The 22840-nt window shown below is 35.9% G+C and overlaps 1 protein-coding gene across 2 annotated transcripts in view; it reads right to left on the bottom strand.

The window, feature by feature from the left end:
• CEP112 (centrosomal protein 112) overlaps positions 1–22840 on the bottom strand; it is a 495213-nt gene that overhangs the window by 357666 nt on the left and 114707 nt on the right. For both annotated transcript variants that reach the window (XM_036753261.1, XM_036753260.1), the window contains exons 11-12: positions 20528–20646; positions 13366–13509 (exon numbers count right to left, since the gene is read on the bottom strand). In XM_036753261.1, the coding sequence (XP_036609156.1) occupies positions 13366–13509; positions 20528–20646 (263 nt within the window). The remainder of the gene's footprint in view (positions 1–13365; positions 13510–20527; positions 20647–22840) is intronic.

Raw genomic sequence — 22840 nt, forward strand, 5'->3', positions numbered from 1 at the left:
TTTGTCAAGCCACATGCCAAAAAAGTAGTAAAAGAAATAAAAATGAGAAATTTTTAGAAAATATAAAGTATGTAGATTAATAAACAAGAAACTGATCATTTAAATAAACAAATGTAAGAAAAAGAAAGCAATCTAACTAGAGATGAACTTCCAACTGAAAAATCCAGGCCAGATGGATGCATACATGAATTCTATCAAATATTCAAGATGCAATTAATTCCAATGTTACAGAAATTATTTGGAAAAAAAAAAGAGATCCAACCAAAATTCTTCTGTAATACAAACATAGTGTTGATATCAAAACCAGGAAGATATAAAGCAGATAAAGAAAATACAGGCCAATTTCCTTAATGAATAGTGATATAAAAATATTGAACAAAATATCAGCAAAGAAGGTATAGCAACATATTAAAAAGACTGTACACTATGATCAGGATGGATTTATTTCAGGACTTTAGGGTTTTCCATGTCAATACTGAAAAAAAAAACCAAATACAAGAGGTAATACTAAAGACAAAAATCACATAATTGTATCAATCAATGCAGAAAAAAGCATTTGATAAAACATAATATGCCTCATTTTCTAATTTCAATTCCCCTCAGTTTCTAATTTTTTGTGACCACAGAAAGAGTTGCTATAAATATATTTGTGCAAATAGGTCCTTTTCCCTTCTCTTTGATCTCTTTGTGAAACAGACCTAGTAATGGCCTTGCTGGGTCAATGGATATGCACAGTTTTACAATCCTTTGGGTAAAACTGCAAATTTTTATTCAGAATGGTAGGACCAGTTCAATAATCCACCAACAATGCATTTTTCTATACTGCCTCCAGCATTCGTCATTTTTCTTTTCTGTCATATTAACCAATCTGATAGGTGTGAGGTAGTAATCTAGTAGGCACATTTTTTCCATGCTCCCCTAAGTTACTTATGATATCACCATTTATGTCTAAATCACTTACCTATTTTGGTCTTATTTTGGTATATGATAGGAGATGTTGATCTATGTGTAGTTTCTGCAAAACAGCTTTCCAGTTTTCCCAGCAATTTCTGTCAAATTGCAAGTTCTTCCCCCAAGATCTCTGGGTTGATCAAATACTAGATTATTATGGTTATTTACTACTATGTATTATGTATATGTGTGTATATTATATGTGTGTATGTATGTATGCATGGATGGATGAATATACATATAGATATAGATATAGATATAGATGTATATAATCTGTTCCACTGATCCACCATTCTATTTGTTAGCCAGTACCAGATTGTTTTCATGATCACCACTTGGCAATATAATTTGAAATCTGGTACTGCTAGACTGTCTTCACATTTTTTTCATTGATTCCTTTGATATTTATCATTGATTGATATTGATTATCCTTATGATATTAATTATTGTTATTTCCTAATTTTGTTATTATCTTTTTGAGATCAATAAAATAATTCTTTGGTACTTTGATTCATATGGCACTGAATAAAAAAATTAAGGCAGATTTGTCATTTTTATTATTTTGGCTCAGCCAATCCATGAGCAATTAATGTTTCTCTAATTATTTAGATGTGTCATTATTTATGTGAAGAGTGTTTTGTAATTGTGTTCATATAGTTCCTGGGTTTATCTTGTCAGGTAGACTCCCAAGTATTTTATACTGTCTACCATTATTTTAAATACAATTTCTCTTTCTGGCTCTTCCTGCTGGGTTTTGTTGGTAATATATAGAAATACTAATGACTTATGTGGGTTTATTTTATATCAATTTTGCTAAAGTTGTTGTTTCAACTAGTTTTTAGTTGATTTTCTATTGTTCTCTAAGTATACCATCATATCATCTGCAAAGAGAGATAGTTTTGTTTCTTCATTGCCTATTTTTATTCCTCCAAATTGTTTTTCTTGTATTATTGTCATAGTTAGCATTGTATTAGTGTATATATATTAGTATAGCATTGAATAATAGTGGTGATATTGGATGTCCTACATACTATATAGTATAATATACTACTAAGTATATTATACTATGTATGCTATATATATTATTACATTTAGCATAGGTACATACTGCATATAATAGTATAACTATTGTCATAGTTAGCATTACAGTAGTGTATATATAAATATATATATTTATATACACACACAGATATATTAGTATAACATTGAATAATAGTGGTGATACTGAATGTTCTTGCCTCACCCCTAATCTTAATCGAAAGATTTTAAATTTATCCCCATTACAAATAAGAATTCCTGGTTTTAGATAGATATAACTTATCATTTTAAGAGAGGCTCCATTGATTCTTATGCTTTCTAGTGTTTTTAATAGGAATGTATATGTTTAGAGATATAAATTTTCCTCTAAGTACTGCTTTGGCTTCATCCCATGAATTTAGGCATGTTGTCTTATTGTCATTCTCTTTAGTGAAATTATTCATTGTTTCTAGGATTTGTCCTTTGACCCACTCATTCTTTAGTATTAGATTATTCTTTCCAATTGATTTTTAATCTTCACTTCCATGGTCCTTTGTTAAATGTAATTTAACTACTGCCATCCAATTTTTTCAAGAGGTCTATCATACCAAACATTGAATAATAGTGGTGATACTGGATGTCCTTGCCTCACCCCTAATCTTAATCGAAAGGTTTTAAACTTATCCCCATTACAAATGAGAATTCTTGGTTTTAGATAGATATAACTTATCATTTTAAGAGAGGCTCCATTGATTCTTATGCTTTCTAGTGTTTTTAATAGGAATGTATATGTTTAGAGATATAAATTTTCCTCTAAGTACTGCTTTGGCTTCATCCCATGAATTTAGGCATGTTGTCTTATTGTCATTCTCTTCAGTGAAATTATTCATTGTTTCTAGGATTTGTCCTTTGACCCACTCATTCTTTAGTATTAGATTATTCTTTCCAATTGATTTTTAATCTTCACTTCCATGGTCCTTTGTTAAATGTAATTTAACTACTGCCATTCAATTTTTTCAAGAGGTCTATCATACCAAACTTTTGTAAGATTCTATTCAACTCCTTAATTTCTTTTTTTTTCAACTCCATAATTTCTTTATTTATTTTTATGATTGGAATAGATAGTCAAATTTTATAAAGAACAGAATCAGCAATGTGAATTACTGAAAGAAGATTTCTATGGGAATGCTGCATTTCTGTGTGATATCATGTCAAATCAAAATGACTTGAATATTTCTTTGCAAGTTAAAACTAAGTCTATATATGATATGTAGCAAAAAAAAAACAAGCATTTTCTATCTATCTTTTTTCAAAATACTTCTTCTTCAAAAGGAAATTTCAGATGAACATTTTCCCCAGTTAGCAAAGGTCACTGATGAGCAGGATGATATATGCGAATCATCTGAAGAATACACAGCTGTTGTAGACCTATTAATTGGAGAATACAATGAAAGGGTCACTGACTTTGAGAATCATGACATCACATTCAAATTAGCATTTCAGCCTCACCTAGCAGACATCACCAAGGCTATAGATGGAACTATAGATGGAATTGATTGAGCTCTATGACATTTTAAAGTCATTGTCTGGTGCTAAGAAAGATCCAATTGAAATATGGGAAAATGCAGAATACCCATGCCTTCAGCAACATGCCTGAAAAATGCTTTCTTGCTTTTCAGCCACTTATTGCTGTGAATCTACATTCTCCTACTTAACCCAAATTAAGACTAAGGTCACAAATGAATGATACCAATCTAGAGGATCAACTGAAACTGCAAACCTCCAGGCTGCAACCAAATATTTAAATGTTTTCCAACAAAACGCAGATACAAAGCAGATACAACAAAGTCATTAAAAGGATAGTTAACTTTAACAAATAGTTTTAACTTTTTTGAAATTATTAAGTACATAGTAGTTAGCTTTTTGCAAAATAATGTTCATTTTTAAATAAATCTAATTGAAGTTTCTTAAATGCAGCCTTATTTGATTACAACTTAATATTAATGCAGCCTTCCAATATGAAAAGGTTCCCCACCCCTGACTTGGCTATTCTCAATACAATGTTCCAAGACAACACTGAATGACTTAGGATGAAAAATGCTATCCATTCCCAGAGAAAGAACTCATGGCATCTGAATACAGATCAAAGCATACCTTTTTTACTTTATTTTTCTTAGGTTGGTTTGTTTTGATCTATGTTTCCTTTTATAACATGACTGTTATGGAAATATGTTTTGCATGACTACACATGTATAACCTATATCAAATTGCTTGTCTTCTCAATAATGGGTGTGAGGAGGGAGGAAGGGAAAGAATTTGAACTTAAAATTTTAGAAATAAATGTTTAAAATTACATCTAATTGGGGAAAAATAAAATACTAGATAAACAATGCTGGTTTACAAAAAAAAAATATGGGTCATTCCCCGATAGATAAATAATGAAAGGAAATGAAAAAGTACTTATCAATAGAAGAAAAGCAATTAATAGCCAAATTTTAAAATTCCCCAAATTGCTAATTAGAGAAATGAAAACTAAAACAACTCTGAGGTTCCCCTACATAGGAAAATGGCAAATGTTTGAGGGGCAGTGGGAAAACAGACATATTAATGTACTATTGGGAGAACTGCGGATTGGTTCAGATATTTTGAAAAATGATTTGGAACTTGTAATATCAATTAAGTTGGGTATCTATGATTGAATCTTATCAGGTGCTAAGCCCCAGGCCCAAACCCCTATCTATTAGGTGCTAAGCCTATGTGGGTGTGAAGCCCTCAGGGTCCTAAGGGGAGTTGCTAAGACCAGAGCCAGTAGTAAGAGCCTAAGTTCTGGTTGCTCAGATGATGTTTGATAATGACTAAAGAGTACATAAAAGGAGAGAACAGAGTTATTTGCTTAGGGCTCTCACTCTTTGTGGTGTGTTGATGTGGAGACTCTGGGCAGCTGCAGTTAAGAGCCCTCCAGCTTGTAAATCCTGAAGTTTGGGCTTTGTTAAACCCTGGTAACTATGCATTGAGATTTGAATCAGACAAAGTCTGTCTGTTGAAGTTTGTAATTTGTTTGTATTTGCTCTGAAGTTCAGGGTGCTGGCTTTTTCCCCTGAGCTAAGTGAATGATATTTGTATGCTGGATTAAAGTAAGATTGTTAACCCCTTAACTTTGCTTTCCTTAGTAAAGCAGATCAAAAGAGCCTGGGCTTACAGCGTTCTTGTTGTTGGGCTCATGTTGGTTTTTCACCCCCACAGCAGCTGCTAGCCGAATTGTTGAAACAGAACTATGCCCCAAAATTCACTAAACTGGGCATACCCTTAGAGCTAGTAGAACTATTGATAGACCTATACTCAAAAGGTGTCAAAGAAAGAAAAAAAGAACCTATATGCATAAAAATATTAATAGCAGCTATTTTTATTTTAAGAACTGAAAACAAAGAGGACTAGCTAAACAAATTATGGTATATAAATGGAATGGAACATTGCTGTACCATAAGGAAATAAGGAAAAGATTTCAAAGAAAACTTGAAAAATCATTATGAACTGGTGCAGAGTGAAATGAGCTAAAACTTTCTACAGATTGATAATCTGTAAATTATCAATAGATTACTAGATAATTGTTATAATAATTATCAAAAGATAATCTGTAGATTAATCTATAGAGGCTTTGTGGTGAGACATGAGGGGAAGCTATGGCAAACCTGGACAACCTACTAAGAAGCAAAGATCCTACCTTGCTGACAAAAGACTGCATACTCAAAGTAATGGTTTTTTCCAGTAGCAATCTATGGCTATGAGAGCTGGACTATAAGGAAAACTGAGCTCTACAGAATCGCTGTTCTCAAACTGTGGTGCTGGGGAAAACATTTGAGAGTCCCTGTGACAGCACAGAGATCAAATCAGTCAATACTTAAATTAATTCAGGCTATTCACTGGAAGGTCAAATCCTGAAGCTGAAGCTTAAATACTTTGGCCATATAATGAAAAGATGGGACTTACTGGAAAAGACTCTAATATTGCAAAAGATTGAAGGCAAAAGGAGAAGGGGATGGCAGAGGATAAGATGGATAGTGTCACGGAAACAACGAACATGAACTTGGACAGACTTTGAGAGATAGTGGAGAATAAAAGAGACCGGTGTGCTGTGGTCCATGGGGTCAGAAGAGTTGGACATGACTGAATGACTGAAAAACAACAACGATGGGTAGAAATCAGGAAGGAAGAAAAAGGCATGGATAAATTATAATCTGTATGATTGAAGGGACGGGACTACCTACATCAATGAAGTCGTAGATCTACTCAAGTATTGAACGTTTGCATTGTTAATGTATGTTTGCTTAATTTGAAGATCTTCCTATCCATTAATAGGCCCATGTGACCTGCTTAAGTCACAGGAAGCCTAAGTTACATGTGGTGGGAGGAGCTTGCTGAACAGGTGGAACAGGAAAGAATGGAACAGAAAGGGTGAAGCAGAACTGAGAGGAAGTGAGGTTAGAGCAGTTAAGAATGGTGGGAGAGAGAGGATGCTGGCGAGCAGCTAGGATTGTGAGTGTTTGTGGGATGGAGTTGATCCCTGTAGTAATAACGTGTATTAACCTCAATGCTACTTGGATAGATTGAACTTACTGGTTTTGGGATTGGGTTTTCTCGCGTCTGAATAAATGTTTTGCTTCTGTCATCTATATGAAGAGTCTATCATATTTTGCAATTCAGAACCACATCAGCATATTCACAGCAATAGCAACCACCATGAATATGGCATTGGCAATACAACATTTTATCATATATTTTTCTTACATCTAAAAGATATAACAAATTGCATAGATAAAAACAAGTAAATAAGACCAGTAAATTCAAACGTATCAGAGCTGGGAATGTGTATTATAAATGTCACAAGGCCAGTATCAGGAACTTTAACGTAGAGCTTGGAACGTAGGATTAAAAAGGAGTTGGCAAAAGAAAATACAACAAGAAAATACTTGAAGACCCATGGTCCAAAGAAAGCAAGGGGTCTGCAATAAGATAAGCAATCTAGAGTCAGTGAATATATGAATACCATACATCAGAACAAGGTATGTGACAAAACTAGGTCAGCAATCAGGAATCAGAACACAGAGATACAAAAAGTACTATGTTAAAACAACAGATCAAAGGTTAGGCAGGAACCAGGAAATCCAAAGAAACTGAAAGGTCTGAGAACAAAGCAGGTGTTCTGAATGTCTTGACAAGCAGGTTAGGAACCAAAAGAAGTAATCTGTGCAGAAGTTGGCAGGACCCCAAGTAAACAGTCTGATTGAAAACTCAATCTGGTAATCTGGCAAGAGACACATGTCAGTAGCAAGGAGATACTGATGCACTTAGAAACAATTTATAAGTGTACTGCTAAGTAGGAACAAATCTCAGAGCACAGCTTGCAGGGAGAAATAGGTAAATGGGTCCACCTGACTCAAATGTCTTTTTTTCTTACTTAATGATGATTAATAATAATTTCATTATTGTAAAGCAGTGGTGTCAAATTCAAATACAAACAGGGGCCATTGAATGATACAAACGATCTCTGCAAGGTGCAAAATGACTTGGAAAAACATATTAATATTACTTACGCTTTTTTTTTATTTTGCTAAATATTCCCCAATTCATTCTAATTTGGCTCAGGCCACACTCAAAAGTGTTATGTGGTGCATATGGCCCATGGGCTGCATGGTTGACATCTGTGGTAGAGAGAGCTCTCATTGAGGAAACTCCCTTTAGCAACACAAAACCAGATGCTCTACAACTTATAACATTAGAGAATTGTCAGAGAGGCACCAAGGGGTTAAGTGACTTTGCCAGGGTCACATAACTAGCACATGTTAGAGACAAGGCTTAAACACAAATTGTTCTGACTCAAAAAACTAACCTGCTATATACTTTATACCATGCTGCTTCTCAAAGACTATAGAATGAGGAATACAAGGAGATCCTGGCAAAATAATGAGAAAAGCACAAAAAAAAGAGAATTACCTTCTATATCTAAAGTTTAAAATTCTCTCAAGCTACAAGGTATGGATTTACTTCTACAAAAACAGCAAGGAAAACTGGAAAGCAGTCCAGCAAAAACCAGGTATAGACCAACATCTCATACCACACAGCGAGATAAGCTCCAAATAGATATATGACTTAGATATAAAATACCATATCAACAAGGAAATAACTGCCAAATACAAGAATAGAAGAGTTCATGGGGGGAAAAAAGGATACTGAGGATCACAGAAGAGAAAATGGACAGTTTGCATAAAATTGAAAAACTTTTGCACCAAAATAAAGACAGATGAAATTAGAATGGAAGTGGTAATGAAGAAAATTAATATTATGCTGTATCAAATTAGTCCAAAATCCATCCTTTTCCTTATTTTGTCAGACTCCACTTCTCAGACTAGATCAGCAGGCAGTTCCTAAAGGGTGTGACTGAGTAATGTGACTCCCAGACCTGAAGGCATCTACTCCTTAACCAACTTGGGGTAGGCCCCTCCCAAGTGGGACTCTCCCTTCTATTTACCAGTAAACAGAGAAACCAGCTTGGACTGGATTCCTCCCCAAAGGACAATTCTCCTGTCCTACTTATTCTTCATCAAATTTAAGGGTCACTAGGTTTCCAAGGGGAAGACTAACCAGGGTGAACCTGATTAAGATAGTTTTTTTTCTAGCGAAGATTACTAAACATAGTTGAGAAGGATTATAGCCAACCATACCTGAAGGTCAACCCACCTACCAATTGTTACTGTCTTATCTTGGCCAGGTCCAAATCACGTTCTGTCAGGCTAATCAGAAGGAATACACAGATAGGTTTAAAAGACCTTGTTCCCCCTCACTCAGGTCTCTGGTCATGGAGAGAGGCCACTGAATCAATTTCTTGGGTACTGCTAGCCTAACAAATTGATTATGGTCAGGTCCCTGGCATTTTGCTGAGGTGTCAGTGCAAACCATTTTACTAACAGTATATGAGTCACTGATAATAAAATGATATCTTGTCCCGGAAAAAACTATGCCTCAGCATCATTTTTACTCACTACGATAATGGGGAAAAATCTTTGCATAAGTTTATCTGATAAGGGTGTTTCAAGATATAAAATTAATCATTCCAAATTCATAAAAAAGTTATCCCACAATACTTAAGTGGTCAAAGGACTTGAACAGGCAGTTTCCAAAAGAAGAAATACAAATTATCATTATCCATATGAAAAAGGACCAAATTGCTAATAAGTAGAGAAATGCAAATTTAAAGGAACTCTACAATTCCACCTGCCACCTAACATATTGATAAAGTTGACAAAAAGGAAAATGAAAGATATTGGGAGGAGATGTTGGCAAACAGGCACATCATTATATGTTGGTACAGCTCTGAATTGGTCTACTCATTCTGAAAAAGCAATTTGGAACTATGTCCAAAATGTTACTAAACCCATACCCTTTGGAGCAGCTATACCACGACCAAGCCTACATTCCAAAAAGATCAAAGAAAGAGTAAAAGGAATCATATATGCAAAATATTTTTGACAGCTCTTTTTATGGTAGCAAATTAAGAGGGTGCCAATCAATTGGGTAATGACTGGACAAATCATGATAGATGGATAAGAAAAAAATTCATTTGGATCCCTAGTCTATTCCAATCACTATTAATCAGTTTGATATTTTACACAAATCATATAGGGATAATTAGTTAAGACAGGTTCATATGCAACCACAAGAATGCTGACAAAGACATCTCCATCCTGTTTTACTCAAATTATCCATGTCCAAACCCAGCATGGGTGGGATGCCTTGATGCTTTAGAAAGTCCCCCAACTTATTTTTGTGCCTCCAGACCATTCTTTCTTGTCCAACATGAGCAACTGAACATGTAATGAACACTTACTGGAGATGTCCCATGCTTCACACAACCTGTGACCCTTTCTCCACCCCACTGATATGTCATTTTTGGCCTTCAAAGAGCAAGGTCTATCAACCAATGAAATTCTGTATTTTACCATGCCTCTTTTGCATATTTGGGTATCAAACCCCATAAAAATAAGGTCCTGGAAGAAGAGGCCATCTCAGATTATGAGAAGATCTGAGGTCCATTTCATTAGAGGGGACCATGGACCCTTTAATAAAGTGTCATTGGCTCAGAGCTCTGCTTAGTGGTTTTTCTTGCAGATTGGGCAATTATAATCCCCACAGTTGGATGAAATGGAATACTACTATGAAAGAAATAATGAAAGGGATAGCTTCAGAGAAACTGAGAAAGATCTAAATGGATTGTTGTCTATGTGAATCTATAGGAAGAGTGAAGTGAGGTGAATCAGGAGAAAAATTTTTACAAGAGTGTAAAGATAAATAACTTTATAAAACTTAATGGTATAGAGAACTGAGCCTGGAGTGTCTTTGTTCAAATTTCACTTGATATTTACTAGCTGTGTGACCTTGGGCAAGTCACTTAGCCTCTGTTACCTTGGTTTCCTCTACTGAAAAATTGGGATCATAATAGCACCTACCTCCCAGAGTTGCGAGCAAGGATCAAATGAAATAATATTTATAAAATGTTTATTAGCACAGTACTTAGCACAGAGTAGGCATTTAATAAACGCTTGTTCCTTTCCTTTCACTTTCCTTCTTCCTCACGATCAAAACAATGACCATCCAAGATTCCAGAGGAATGATGGTGGAACATGCTACTCAACTCCTGACACAGAACTGATAGATTTTTTTTTTGGACATGACTAACGCAAAAATATTTTTTGCTTGACAATGCATATTTAGTACAGGGGTTTTGTTTTTCTTTTTTTCTTTATAATGGAAGGAGGTTAGAGTTAGAAGTGAGAGAAAACAGAATTTTGTTAATAGAAGAAATAAAATTAGATTTTTTAAAATGCTAAGGATATTTGACATAAAGCAGAGAAGGACTGTACCTGAACTGAGATGTTAAGAACTGCTAATATATATAAAGGAAAAGATCTATAAGAAGTGATACAAAACAGGATAAGTAGTGTCAACACTGTATATAAACTTTAAACAACTATGTATATTTTAAAACTAATGACAAAATCAGAGGGACTCAAAGGAAATAAATATTTTTTTAATTCATTTTGCTATACTTTGCTAGATGGCAAGGGAAGTGGAAGAGAGACAAAGACAGTAAGACACAGAACAAGAAACAGAGAGAGAGAGAAAGAACACACAATGGTGCAAAAAGACATCCTAGCCTTCGAATTCAGGAAGATGTAAGTTCAAGACCTACTCCTGACACATGCTGGCTGTGTGACCCTAGGCAGGTCACTTAGCCCCTTAATACTACCAGGCATCTCTCTAAGACTAGAAGTTACAGAATAATTATTGATTTATATTGGTAGAAGGGTTTTTCTTGCTAGCAATGCCTTGCATTAATGAAATCACAGGTCTAGACCAGAAAAAGTGGGGGAGGGGAATAAGTTATATATTATATTCATTACCTTGCTTGTGTACTTATGGATATTAAGTTTTCAAAGAAAAGTTATTTTAAAAAGATAAATGTGTTATTCTGCACAGCATATGATATATACTCCTGAATTTTTGACACTAAACTAGAATAATATTTTTATGTCATGATATTTTGATTACAGCAGAATGTTGAAGATAGAAAGACAGGCTTGAAACCAGGAAAACCTGGGTTCAAATCCTGCCTCTGACACATGCGGGTTGTGTGACCCTGCATAAGTCACTTAACTGCTGGGACTAAGGGTTACAGAGATGGTGCTTACCTATGCTAGTAGAAGGAGTTTACTATGCCAACGAAATCATTAGTTCAGTCCTTATCCCCTATATTTTGAGAATTAATGCTGAAATTTTATCAGAGTTTAAACATGTAATTTAACTTTTTGAGATATGAAATGATTTTCTGAATAGAATACATATTTGAGTTTTGGGGGAGGAAAGTTATCAGAAAAAAATCGATTTGGCTTAGAAATTCTTGCACAGTAGATTTTTTTTTTGTAGCAATTCACTACTATGAAATGTAATTTGTTGTTCTTTGGGGAAGAAAAAAAAAGAAAAGAAAGGAGCTCCTTGAGGGCAGGGAGTGTTTTTTTGTGTTTCTCTCTACCTCAGCACTTAGGAGATTGCCTGGCACATAGAAGGCACATAATTGCTTGCTGACTAACTAATGCTGCTTAGGAAACTTCAGTTACTTTTTTTCCTCAGTACCAATCCTACCCCTAAAATTTCTCTCAACTCCGTACCTTCCTCTCTCCTTCACAATTCCTAACTTTTTTTTTTAAGGAAAAACATTAATTGACTCCAAAACTTGTATCAAATCATTAGTGAAAAAGAAAATAGTTACATATCAAGGGTCAAGGAAGAAGAGTTAGAAAAGATTTCTAAAATTCCAGAAATGTAGCATAAAACAATGAACAGCGCCATTACAATGAATTTCTAGGAACTATACAAATTTGTCAGCTTATATCAAATGAGGAGAAAAGGGATTTAAAACTATTTACCAACTTTCTTTTTATTCCCTATCACAACTATAGGTCTTTAAGTGTATGTAATAATAATTGCTAATATTTATATAACCCTTTAGAGTTCTGCAAGATACTTAACAGATATTATTTCATCAGGGAAGCATGGAGAAATACAGGAAAAGTCAAATAATGTACTTACAGAAAAGAGAAAAAACAGAAGATAAAAAAAAAGAGAAAAGAAGAGAAAAGCCACAATAAACCAATGAAGTCTTTATAATGCAATAATACCAAATATAAAACAATGGATTTAAATAATTCCCAAATTTTCTTTCATCATGAAAAGCAACTCAATGTAGTGGGTAAAGCACTGAACTTGGAGTCAGGAAAACTACGATTTGAAGCCAGCCTCAGGCACTTGATATGTGACCCTGATTTAAGTCATTTAACTTGTTAATAGCAAAATAACAGACAACACACTCTGCAAGTCATTGGAAAATTCCTTTTGATCCCTATAATTGCTGAATCTGACCTATTTAGTTCTTTATCACCTTTCCTGCTGGATCTTGTCACTCAATTCCACCACTGTCTTACACCTATTTGCTGGGGGTGGGAGGTGCAGGGTGTCTTTCTCTAGAGCTTCTGAGTATGGTACGATATGGAACAGCACTGAATTTGGAGTCAGAGAACCTGAGTTCAAACCCAACTCTGCTTGGGCAAATCATAATCTCTCTATGCCTCAGTTCCTTCATCTGTGAAATGAGGGGCTGGCCTCAATGACTCCAAAGGTCCATTGTAGCTCTAAATATATAATCCTATGAGTGGGTCAGAGGATTCATAAGCTCTGGAATGAAATGTAAAATTAAGTTGATGAAATAACTAATTTATCCTCTTATCAATGACTGAAGATATAAAAAAAAAGTCCACTCAGTTATAAGTTCTCTGTATTAATTCTTACCGTGGCCTTTGTTTGTGCCATGTAGTCCTCCTCCATTTTACTAAGGCGTACATTTGTGTCCTCAAGCAATTCTTGGATATTTTCTGTATGTTTCTTTTGAAGTTCAAATTTTTCTTTCTCCATATCTGCAACCACATTGTGAAGCTGCACAATAAAAACAAAAACTTAATTTAAAAAACACATTAGTAGAGGTTTTCATCCTGAAACTCCCCAGTTTCAAATTTAAAAAAAAATCCCCAGCTTCTTAAAGCCTCCACTGAAGTACTACTAGATTGTCTCATTGTAGTATACAAGTAACCTTAGATTCTCAGTCTTTCCCAGTGGGGCACTAGTTCTGGCAAGTTCTAACAAACTAGAAAAGTTTCAAGCATGGACCCAATGAGACAGGCTGTTGCCTGAAAGATATGCTAGAGCCTTCCCCTCCAAGATTACTTTCTTTCTACTCTGTACAGACCGTTTAAATATCTAATGATGTATATGTTGCTGCCCCTATTAGAAAGTATACTCCTTGAGAGCAGAGGCTGTTCTTCCCTTTCTTTATATCCCCACCACTTAGCACAGTACTTACCATGTAGTAATAAACACATAGTAATAAGCCTTTTGACTGACTGGCTAACTTGAGCTTCACTCAAGTTGACTGCAGGATGACGAAGTTTTGGGCCATACCAATTCTTTGAAAAGCAGCCTCCATCTCTAATAGAGAGCTAGCCACAGTAAAGATTTAGGTTCATGTTCTCCCTCTGACACATGGGCTGGGTGAAGTTGGAAAAGCATACATCTCCACAACTTTGTACTAGCTGTCCGCCATGACTGGCCATTCTGAATTCTCAATGGCACCTTTCAGAATCCCTGGCTTTCTTCAAGATACAGTTCAAACGCAGCCTTCTGCAGGAGGTTCTTCTCATCTAGAGCCGTTACCACTCATTCACTCTGTATTTAATGACATGCTGTCTCCCACATTAGAAGGTAAAATCCTTGAAGACAGGGATTTCCTTTCTTTGTATCTGTAGTGCATATCACAGTATCAATCACATGGTAAACTCTTAATATATGTATGATTGATTAACTTTACACCTCAGGGCTCCAGCCAACTCGCTCAGACCAGAAGTTACATAATAGTTGATGATCTGCATTAGTGGGAGTTAACTGAACAGGAGTTCTCTAAACTGATAAAACTATGGTAGGAAAGAGAAAGGGAATAAGTTTTAATGAATAAATTATAGGGGTGCTGCAATCTACATTGGTGAAGGAAGTACCTGCACTGACAAAATTATAGATCCTTGATCCATTGACAAATGAAATACTACAAAATTCAAATATGCACAGACTCTAATTCAAAAGTCACAAAATGTACTGGGTTGGTTTTTTTTTTTTTCAAATTAAATGTGGAAAGTTAAGAAACATTTTTCTTTTTCTATTTCACTTTTTTCCTATTTAAACACTTAAATCATGAGTAAGCATTTCTGTCTCATACCAAAATGCCTATCAGGAAAAGATTATAAAGGTGGAATTCCCTTGGCACTTTCTGCATATGCTGCGTGATCTGAGTATTATGATTAGTCATAAACCATGAGACATGACTTTGTACAAATAGCAACGAATAGAGACATTATTTCCTTGTCTTTAATGCTTACCTTACTACTCGTATAAAATAGCATATGGGTGAAAAGTTAGATTAAAAAAAATTCTCCTAAAAATCTTAATTGGCTCATAAAGAGAGAAAATAAAGATTACTGGACTATACATGCCAAATAGGGATGGCTAATCCTATTTGGCACTGATGAAAGGGTTCAAGAAGCCAGACCTATGGTTAAGTCCAGTTTCACAGGAATGTAGGGTTTTTTCCTCCATATACTTTGAGTGGTTTAAAGCTTGAAGTTATATGTAGTGCCACATTCTGAATCAGCTTCTCCGAGACTGTACAAGTCTCTAAGTCTTTGCTGACAAATGCATCATTAACAACGAATGTTCTGTCCTAAGTAGCAGAATTCAGTGACAACATTGAATTCTTTATTTCTAGTGAAAAAAATCATAGACTATGATTTAATCAATCAAAAAAGTTTGTACATATCCTCAATATTCTTCAAACTCTACCATCAGTCTGCATAACTACACAGTCTCTATGATATCATGATTAGATATATTTTCTCAATGTGTATCTTCAGAGCAATCATTCAATACACACATCCCTAGGTCACTAACACCATGCCTAATGATCTTGCTTGTAAGACTGGTTAGTTGGGCTTGTCAAAAACCCCAAAACAGACTGTGACACTAATTTCTATGTTAGTTGTTGCATACTTAAACACAGCCACACAGGAAAAATTCAAATGATACTGGACTTATGATTTACCACATTGCTTCACACCATTGGTAATAAGGACTAGTCTAGATCTTTGTTTGGTTCTGATTCACATAAAGATGTATCCTGGCATTCATAGTCAAAGCAAAGGTTGCATATACCATAGAAATAATGCTCTAAATCATAGCAAAGAAGAACTAAAATACCATTATTTACATTAATCTCAATTCAGCAGGCATTTATTAAAAAACTTTTAAATGCAGAGTATTGTCTGAGGCAACACAGAGATACAAAGTATGAATGGGACATCATTCTTGCCCTTGTGAAATTTACAGTCTAGTAAAATAAAGGATACAAACACAGATAACTATAATGTCATTAATAAATATAACTATAACACAATGGGTAATTATAATGACCTAGAACTTGTGGTTGGCTGGTTGTTGTTCTTCATTCTCAAAGAGGACCAAAATGACATCATTATGTAAGAGTCAAGTTACAGTGTGTCTTACTGTGTCTGATCAGACCAATATAAGCCCTAGATGTACTACCACAGGTCAGTCCATGTGAACATCTGGGATGGATTCTCTAAATTTGTGCCTCTTGTATTTCTTTTGAGCTACTTCAATTCTGCTTTGCTGAAAGAGCACGGCACTTCTCTGATGAGGGGACACCATGGTGGGTGGTCCTGTGCCAGTGTCTCCCATGTCAAACAATCAATTTCAAAGTTCTGCAGAGAGACCTTGAGAGTGTCCTTGTATCACTTCTTCTGACCAACTGTGGGAGTTCTGCACTGTGTGAGTTCTCCATAAAATAGCCTTTTAGGCAAATGTAGATTTGCCATTTAAACAAGGTGGCCAGCCCATCGTAGTTGCCATCTCTGCAGTAGAATTTGAATCTTGGAAGTTTAGTTCAAGTAAGGACCTCAGCATCTGCTACCTTACCCTGCCAGGTGATCTTTGGAATCCTCCTAAGACAATTGAAATGGAAGGGATTCAGTTTCCTGGCATGAGCTGGTATATTGTCCAAGTTTCAGAGGCATACAATGGCTCTGTAGATCTTCAGTTTGGTAATCAGTCTAATACTTCTTCTCTCTCTCACTTTCCTTGAGAGCCTCCCAAACACTGAGCTATCTTTGGCAATGCATGGATCAACCTCATTATCAATGTGTACATCACTAGAAAATAGACTGCCAGGATAAGCAAACTCATCCACAGCATTCAAAATTTCTCCATTTGCTGTAACCGATGGTTCCAGGTATAGCTGGTGTGGTGCTGGCTGATAGAGCACCTGTGTTTTCTTGGTGTTAACTGCTAGGCCAAAATTAGCACAAGCAGCAGAGAAACAATTCATACTTTGTTGTATCTCAGCTTCAGAAACTACATTGAATGAACAATTGTCCATGAACAAAAAACCATGCACCAACACTTCCTCCACTTTGGTCTTGGCTTGTAGCCTTTTCAAGCTGAAGAATTGACCATCACTGCTGACCTTTATGCAGTGTTTGCTCTCATTGAAGGTGCTTGACAATATGGCTGGAAACATCACGCTAAAAAGCATGGGAGCAAGCACATAGCCTTGTTTCACTCCATTGGTATCTGGGAAAGCATAAGAGCATTGTCCATTATCCAGGACTCAGGCAAGCATGCCGTCATGAAACTGACGGTTTTTGTATATTTTTTTGTGTTTTCACCACATGGTGGGATCCCTGCCTGCCATGGTAATCAGATGAGGGTTCAGTAAGCAGATAATTTTTAGGGCACCTTTTCTGGCCCCTTCCTCACACCAGGAAGTGAGCAGCCTTAAAAGGCTGTTCAGACACACGGAGGCTGCTGAATACCATCACTGCTTGTAGTGAGAGGATGACCTGGGCTGCCTGTGTGAAAGGTTCTGAATACAGCTCCCAGTGTATCAAAACCTGCTACTTCCTCACTTGTCTGTCACCACAGGACTTTGAGACAGTAAAAATGGTAAAATGGTATGGGTGATGTCTTTTGATTCATGCATAAATTGTATTTAAGTGAGGCAGAGCTGCATGAAGTCATTGGCCTCATTCTCTATTTTTGTTTTTTGGGTTGTTTTTTTTTTTTTGAGGGGAGAGGCAGGGCAATTGGGGTTAAGTGACTTGCCCAAGGTCACACAGCCAGGAAACGTGTCAAGGGTCTGAGAAAGGATCTGAACTCAGGTCATTCTGACATCAGGGCCAGTGCTCTGCTCACTACGCCACCTAGCTGCCTCCTTTATAGTTGTTTTTTGTTTTGTTTTGTTTTGTTTTTGGAGGGGTGAAGGCAAAGCAATTGGGGTTAAGTAACTTACCCAAAGTCACACAGCTAATAAGTGTGTCAAATGTCTGAGACCAGATTTGAACTCAGGTCCTACTGACTCCAGGGCCAGTGCTCTACTCACTGCACCATCTAGCTGCCCCTTGGCCTAACTCTCTCCTCCGAAGTCATCACAGTCCAGTGACAGGACTAAGTCAAGACAACTGGTGATGGCTCAAGATGCAGTGGATGACCTTGGTGTCTTCATTGCCTAACCAAGCTCTAAGTGCTCCACACCACCTGCTTCAGCTGCCTTCATGACCACTGGAACAAATTATTCTCATCTGCCCATTCTACCAGGGGAAGTCTTCACATGCTTGGGGCAAACACCTCCCAACTCACCGATGGATTTGAAACTCCTTGGTTACCCTCTACCTGGTTTAGCAAGTCTATCAAAAGCTTCTTGGAGCCATAGGTGAGAGGTGGATCAGATGGATGCCAAAGGTGGAAAGCAGCCCTAAAAACCTCCTCACACCAGAGGTACTAGTCTTCTCTGAACACATCCTATACCCCAGTACATGTACATGTACTGTGGTACATTATAGTCTAAAGAGGTTTTGTCTTTTAGCCTGAAAACCGAAATAACTTACAAAGAACTTCAGGAATATAACCCTTTTAAAAAGGAGATTGCCCATAGTAATAATAAAGGCAGAATGGTATAGAGAGCTAGCCTTGGAGCCAACCTTAGAGTTCCTCTCCTGCACAAATTGGCTATGCAATCCCAGGAAAATGACTTAAATCTCTCAGAGCTCTAGGCAGCTCTTTAAAACTGGAAGTTACAAAGAAGGTGCTGATTTGCTTTGATAGAGGGAATCTCCTTATAAGAGATCTCCCTATACCAGGGAAATGATGGGTTCAGTCCTTATCCCTAATAATGATGGCATTTTTTGTTATTATATCATTATATGGCCTTTCATAAAGATTCTATGTGTTTAGGAAGAGTCTATATTAATATCCAATAGGTACCTTTTGCTGCTTGACATTTTCAGCATTCTGAACTTTTACCATTATTCAAAGTAATGCTGACATTTTCCAGGATAAGACAAAGGCCAAGTTGTAACACCTTGGCAGGCACTTTATGCTTTACAAACCTTCATCCTCAGTGGTAGAAACTAAATTATTCGGATTGTTGAATTGTTATTGTCACTTCTGTAAAATTCCATCTGTTTGTGATGACAGTGTGGTAACTTGCGTTCTGTAAATGCTCTGAAATTGTGAATAAATCCATAGAAGCTCTTGAGGCCTTAGTTTGATTACATCTTACATGATCTTGGATCTCTTCATCCTTGGCACACCACCAAGGGCTTGAGCACAATAGTCTTGAGTTGTCTAGATACTTGATTTTACTTCAGCCTCCTCAAGCCATGAGGAGCTATAAGATACTGGTAAAATGTGGCTTCCTTTGGTACAGATAACTTGTTCTCTTCTGTGATGTCCATTTTACCAGTTGGGGAAGCATTACCTAACAGTGTCCATGACTACTGCTAGATTTATTGATAGCTTCATTTGTTATTATGTTGCTGTACTACTATTGCATATGAGGCTGTCTGCTCCAAAGGGAAATATAAATATGCTCATTAGCAACAAACTGAGCAAAAACTCTCTCTTCTTCCCATCTCCTATAAAGAGATCTCAAATAGAAAATCAGGGACTGGGGATGTTGGGAAAAGAGAGAAGAGGAGACAACTACACAAACAATAACACCTTATATTTGCATGTCCCTTTAGAGCTTTGAAAGCACTTTCACATACATTTTCAGGAACTTCACAATAATCCTGTGAGACAAGCAGGGTAGATACTATCATACATATTTTGATAATAAGGAACATAAGGCTCGGAGAAGATTAGGTCACTCAACTAATAAGTAGTAGAAGTCAGGACTCAACTCTAGGTTCTCCTGGCCCAGTACTCTCTCCATTATATGTAACTACAATAAGCACAGGAAAATGACATTTTGAATTTAAGGAAACTAGGAACTAAAGGAAGACCAAGACAAGAGAAAGAAAAAAAAATCCAAACCCACAAATCTATCCAAACTAAACTTCCCCGGCCAGTCTTTAATGTGGCTGACCCCATGGCAGCAAAGTTTTAGCTATCTGTCTGTGCTGCTGCCTGCTGCTAAGCGCAATCTTACTAATTCAGATTAATGTAAATTCTTGAAAAAGTTAAATTTCAGATAATTTTTTAAAAAAGGCAATTCTCTTGAAATTGAGTGGTTGTGTTCAGGATAATGAGATTTTTATTGCATCAACTGAATGAAAAGGCAAGAAATTATGCCATTGTCTTAGGACTATATCTAAAAAATAGTTGAAATCTCCAACTGTAAAGTCCTATAAGGACTATATCTAAAAAATAGTTGAAATCTCCAACTGTAAGGATACCATTGAGTATTATGTAGTAGTTGCATAAGAAATGTCACTACAAACATTGTATTAACAAAATTCTTTAAAGAATTACATTTTGAGAGTTTGATCAGTGAAAATTATTTCACAAGATGACTCAACAAAATTTTATCTCTTACTTATTTTACATACTTTACCTTTTTCTCCCAATCATTGTTCAAGGATTCTGTGCTTTGTTCACATAATTTTTTTAACTCCGCAATCTGATTTTCTTTAGTCTCTCTAATCACTTGAGAGTCACGAATAAGAGTCTGGACTGTCAAAAAAAAATCAAAATAGATGAATCTAAGATATAACTTTAAAAAGTTATTGTCAATTTGATACATTAATCAAAAGATAATTTTCATTTTTCAAGATCAAACTAATAAACTGGTATTCCTAAGCATAATTATTTTGCTGTCACTTTCTAAAAAATTATGCAAAATATTTTTCTGGTGACTTAAATGAACATTTTCATACCGGTGACTTGAACTATCTGTGAAAAAAATAGAATTTTGACCTTAGTGAATTCATGGCATTTAGACATAAACCTAAATTTGGCATCAGACATTGCTCAAATTTAATATTTACTCAGCTTAATTAGGAATTTTCTTTTCAAGCTAACAAAAGAATCCTAAAACCTTACAAAGAAATTTCACTTACCACTGCATTTTATAGGAAATAATTATAGCATATTAAATTAAGTAAACCAAAGGCTTTAATAATTATAACCATTTTTAATGGTGCCAAAACTAAACTTGATTTTTAAAGTTGGAAAAGCCTTAGTAACTGATTTTTATTTTACTTTAGCATTATTTTTAGTTTTATGATTTTAAAATGGGAAAGATATGAAATTTGCAAGAACTTTTTTGACAGCTGAAAATATTAGGAAAAAGAAATAATTCATGCATTATTCACTAGTAAATTTCATCAATGGCAAGTGTTGGAACCACATATAAAAAAATATGTATCTTCTCATAGGTAATTCCATTTATTGAACTAATTTCAGGAGAAAAAAGTTGCCATAAAACTCTTCTTTCCACCCACCATGCCAAACTTCATTTTCTCAATTTTCTCATTTTTGTCAGGGGCACAATCATTCTCTGAGATAGCCAGGCTTCTTTCTCCCCTCTCTCATGCTTACCAAACTAGTCCTTCCACTTAAACTCTGGAGCTCATCCCTCATATTTACTTCCAGGCCTCATTAAGCATTGTTCAGGTAATTAAGGTAGGATTCTTTTTTTACTGTTTTCTCTTTTAGAATGCTGAAGTAATCAAATGCCTTTGATTAAGTCTTGCTAGGTGCACAGCCCCAGGCCCACACCCTTTTGCTAACTAGATATGAAGCCCCAGGCTCACACCTTTTTGTTGATTAGGTTTGAAGCCATCTGGCCCTAAGAAGGGTATATATACTTGGGAGGTTAGCATTTTGCTTTGGGGTTCTCCGTCTTAGGAAGAGTGTCCTGTGATTGGACTAGACAAGACTCTGGGCAGCCACTGTTAAGAACCCCCCAGCTTGAAAACCCAGATGTTGGTGCTTCCCTGGTAACTATATACTGAGATATTGGACAAAAAGCTAGAAACCTGTTTACTGGTTTGTGTTATTCGATTTGTTGATATGTTCTGTTTGCAATTTCTGTTTGTATTTGCTCTGAAGTTCATGGTGCTGGCTTTTCCCCCTGAACTAAGTGAACGATATATGTATGTGTGATTAAAGTGAGATTGTTAACCCCTTACAGTTGTTTTCCTTAGAAAAGCAGATCAAAGAACCTGTGCTGGCAGCTCTTGTTGCTGGTCTTGTTGGGTCTTACACCTCAGCAACAGCTGCAAGCAGCATTGTTGTTATAATCATCCATCAACTTGTACTCATGTAACTCAATTGAAAAAGTATCTATTAAGTACTTACTAGGTAAAAAAGCACTGTACTAAGTGAGCACATTTCTAGATAATTCACAATTAATCTTTTTAAGATACCACTTCATCTCACCATTCCTCTGCTCAAAAATCTTCAATAACATTGCACCTCCATCTCTAGCTAAATTTTGCTATAGGCCCTGACATTCAATCTCACTGGGCTTAACTACTATGCTAATTCCTAACTTTCTATATGCTATTCCCCACTATTAAAACCCCTCTCTTTCCTTTCCATCTATCCAAGTCATAAGTCCTTTCCATTAACTCCTGCCAAGTGGCTTCTCCACATACAGATCATCCAGAACAAACACTGGATTATCTTCAAATTAGTAGTCTGTATATACCTTTTTGCACAGCTCTCTAATTGTTATACATATATAAGTCTTGTTGCCTCAGTAAGATTGGAAACAAGAACCATTTCATATGCATCTTGGTTTTCCCCTATAGTGCCTAACTACTAGTAAAGGTACATTACGTAACAAATGGACGGCTCAAGTATTGCACTTGTACCTGGAAAACTGCACTGGAAAATTTAAAGGACTGAGAAAAATATATTG

The sequence above is a fragment of the Trichosurus vulpecula genome, chromosome 4 (assembly GCF_011100635.1).
Source record: "Trichosurus vulpecula isolate mTriVul1 chromosome 4, mTriVul1.pri, whole genome shotgun sequence".
Classification (NCBI taxonomy): domain Eukaryota; kingdom Metazoa; phylum Chordata; class Mammalia; order Diprotodontia; family Phalangeridae; genus Trichosurus; species Trichosurus vulpecula.